Below are 3,341 nucleotides of genomic sequence, written 5' to 3'. Positions count from 1 at the left end.
ATTGGTTTCCTTCCAAAGCCCCGCTCCTAGAATACAGAACACAAATTTTGCATTAGGAATTCCAAATTATTTCTAAATCAGTGCAACCAATTTTATACTTTCTTTCTCTCTCTTGTATATTTGCATTAGAAACCTTGTCCACTCTTTATTCTTACCACATCCTTCGATACGCGCATATATTTCCGCGTGATTGGATCAATTTTCTCAAGTGTAGAAAACTCGGAAGTTGAGATAGAAAGTTGTTAGAGAGCAATTTTTTTCAATTTTACTAAAAAATATAGATTGGACATGAGTTTTGGAAACTCTCGGAGATGCTCTTACGCAATCCAAAATTTGGTTACCCGAATACCATGTATGATATAGTATTATGCTGTCAACTACTGTCATACCTTCACCGTCACTGCCTATTACTACTGCAATATGGTAACGGGTAGCTGACTAGCTGTAGAGGAGCCAAACTAGGAAAGAGATCGACCTCTCAAAGAGGACATTAATTGCGCAAATACTGGGTCCGAGCCTCGGAGGCCCCGGTGTGCAAACGTCAAACCCCCATATATATCCCGGACCCCTCCCATCGCGAACCGAACTCGATTTCCTCCGCCCCTTGGGTTTCGTATCCCCTCCGTACCAAGTCCCACCCAGAGCTAGGGTTGCCGGACCAAAGTCGCATCAGCTATGGAAGGCGGCGGCGGCGGTGAGTCGCCGAACGGAGTGGTGATCGATCCTGTGAGCCAGAGAGGTGAGGACTACGATTTTGACGCTGAACTCAATGACGTCGTGTGCGCCCTGTGCGGCGACGGCGGCCCGTTGCTGTGGTGAGTTTGATCTGGATCTTCTCCAGTAATCTAGCGCCAAGTTCTTCCCTCTCGAGGTTTCTAGATCCGTTGTTATGGTTTACAATACATTATCGCTGAACATCGCGTTAATCCTTCAATTTACCCGTTCTTACGTTTTAACCTAGCCCTTTTGAATGTTCGCATCCAACCTCGTAATTTTTTTGAACGAAAGTTAATCTCGTGCTACAATGAACAAACAAGTCGGTGCTTTTCGTAGTGCTAATGCTTGCCTCAACTTTGAAATTCGTAGTTGATTCACAGATTTGAATGTAGGATGTGTTTTCCACACACACCCCTTGTTTTGATTATACTTCTTGTTTTTTTTCCTGTTTATTAGCTGTGAGGGTCCATGCCTGAGGTCGTACCATGCGACCATAGCTTCGGGTCATCCATCTGGCTGCAGGTCACTAGGCTTCACTGCAGCACAAGTAGAGGTAAATCAGCATCTTTTTTCATGTGGCTTAAAAAACATATCTGTTTCAGAAAAAAAGAAACATAATGTGTGCAAAATCGATTCTAGGCTATGCAGCATTTTATCTGCCGTAGCTGCAGAAACAGGCAACATCGATGTGCCAGCTGCGGGATACGGGGATCTTCTGCTGTAGGCAACCACCCTCAGGTACGCGTGCGCGCTTGCAACTTTCAGATTCATGTGTATGTGATGTGATGTCCTTTGTTCCTACTATTTGTTATATCTTGAAGACTTAAAAACAATATATCACGACTTTTCAAGAAAAAATATCACCAGTTTAAAATTAGAACACCTAGATTAGATTAAGATAGAGATGCTCTTGGGTATCTTTGATAGCAGACGAGTTAGCCATTGGACCTAGCTAGCAGCGAAGACATGTAGTATGCTAATGCTGACGATATCAGTGATGAAGAGAGGACGATTGTGGGGGTGATGTCCTTCCTGTTATTATAGGTTAGAGAGATCAGCGTTTGGTTTTGGGCATGGTTAACCCTCACATAACATTTGGTTTTAGAGATAGCCTAATGGGCTCTTTTTATAAAGGGCCACAACTAGAAGTGTTTTTATCACATTCGACCTAGTTGCGTCGTGGTGAAGTCATCCCCTTTAGACTCAGTCTTTTGACGGTTGCTCGAGATCAACCTCAAGCGTGATTAAGCAAATAGCCTGCTAGAATTGAGAAATGCTAAGTACTTATTAATTAATAAATTTACCTTTACAAATGAGAAACACTTAGATAACGTTGTCTTTTATTTAATAGTCTCGTTTGTGTAAAATGTCTTTGATAGTGGACAATTACTAACAAGATTCGAAAATGGAATGTAACTCGTCCTACGAATGCAAAATTTGAAGATTCTGTGGGCATATCAATCTAACTTGCGGTTCAATTGCCATTATCCTATTCTACCAGTAAATATTCAGCATATAGATTTCACTAGTCTCTCAAAGTGACTGAATCACTGTAGTTATTAAATAAGGCAACTTATCAGGTGCAAACCAACCAACCTGTGCAAACTTGGAAACTACCAATCAGAACCACTAGATGCTGATCCAATGGATGTGGTGAGAAGTGGGATTTTTTTGCGCTTAAACCCCCCACCCGCCGGCCTTTTTTTTTTTGCGCTTAAGCCCCCTCACCCCATCCATTGGATCAACATCTAGTGATCCTGATTGGTAGTTTTCAAGTTTGCACAGGTTGGTTGGTTTGCAAATGATATGTTGCCATGAAATAATAGTTCCTTGTTGCTCAGCTTGCTCGTTGGATATATGTATTGATTAATTGTTTATAGTATAGTATGAGTACTATTTTTGCAGTTGCAAATTTCCTTACTATAAACAATGCATATTGTTGTTATCAGGTGTTTCGTTGTAACCACGAAACATGCGGCCGTTTCTACCACGCTTCGTGCATTAGCGCAGAGCTTCACCCCGGTGATCCTGCAGAGGCTGGCCGATGCAGAGTTCGGATTGCTGCCGGTCGGCCATTTTGGTGCCGAGGACCACATCGACCGCGCGGTATTTTCATTCCGATTTAAGCTCAGGAATGGAAGTAGAACCTCCAAAGTACGATAGTCTGGTCATGTGACCATTGGTTAAAACCTCTCTTTTGGGTTCCCGGTAACGTTTTTTTTTTCATTGCATGGATGTGACTAGTGTTGAAGTCGCTACTTTCTGAAATACTTAATAAGTCGCTTGATGGATTCAACTACGTCTTGCAACAAGGGACATTAATTAGTAATTGGTTGGGAAATAGATTATTGTCTATAAAACAAAAAGAGGTAAGTGCATCGTAGGCTCTTGAACTTATCTTCGGGTGCTATTTAGGTCCACAAACTCTCTAATCGTACTTCTGACACTTTAATATTGTTTAAATATGTCACTTAGATCTATAACTCATCGAAATAAGGTTTTGGACTGACGTGGCGTGGACAGAGCACACGTGAGCTGCGCTGTGAGCCTGGTTTAGGGCGTGCAAATAAGAAGAGAGCCCCCCGTGCATTATATTCTCCCTTGTTGATTCCTTTCGATTCTAA

General features: G+C 42.1%; 1 protein-coding gene across 1 annotated transcript; it reads left to right on the top strand.

Moving 5' to 3' along the window:
• The first annotated feature begins 567 nt into the window (after positions 1–567).
• Positions 568–3,046, top strand: LOC136502184 (protein ENHANCED DOWNY MILDEW 2-like). The gene is made up of 4 exons (XM_066497652.1): positions 568–815; positions 1,174–1,270; positions 1,357–1,455; positions 2,667–3,046. Exons 1-4 carry the CDS (start codon positions 676–678, stop codon positions 2,841–2,843), a joined length of 513 nt encoding a protein of 170 aa, XP_066353749.1. The 5' UTR covers positions 568–675; the 3' UTR covers positions 2,844–3,046.
• Positions 3,047–3,341: the final 295 nt, after the last annotated feature.

The sequence above is a fragment of the Miscanthus floridulus genome, chromosome 13 (genome assembly GCF_019320115.1).
Source record: "Miscanthus floridulus cultivar M001 chromosome 13, ASM1932011v1, whole genome shotgun sequence".
Taxonomy (NCBI): domain Eukaryota; kingdom Viridiplantae; phylum Streptophyta; class Magnoliopsida; order Poales; family Poaceae; genus Miscanthus; species Miscanthus floridulus.
The sequence above is the reverse complement of the archived record's forward strand: the minus strand, read 5'-3'. Positions and strand labels throughout refer to the sequence as shown.

Bases quoted from the DNA above. Each gene is read 5' to 3' on its own strand.
- LOC136502184 (XM_066497652.1), top strand. From the start codon at position 676: ATGGAAGGCGGCGGCGGCGGTGAGTCGCCGAACGGAGTGGTGATCGAT. The intron at 816-1,173 runs GTGAGTTTGATC...CCTGTTTATTAG, and splicing joins GACGGCGGCCCGTTGCTGTG to CTGTGAGGGTCCATGCCTGA. The intron at 1,456-2,666 runs GTACGCGTGCGC...TGTTGTTATCAG, and splicing joins CTGTAGGCAACCACCCTCAG to GTGTTTCGTTGTAACCACGA.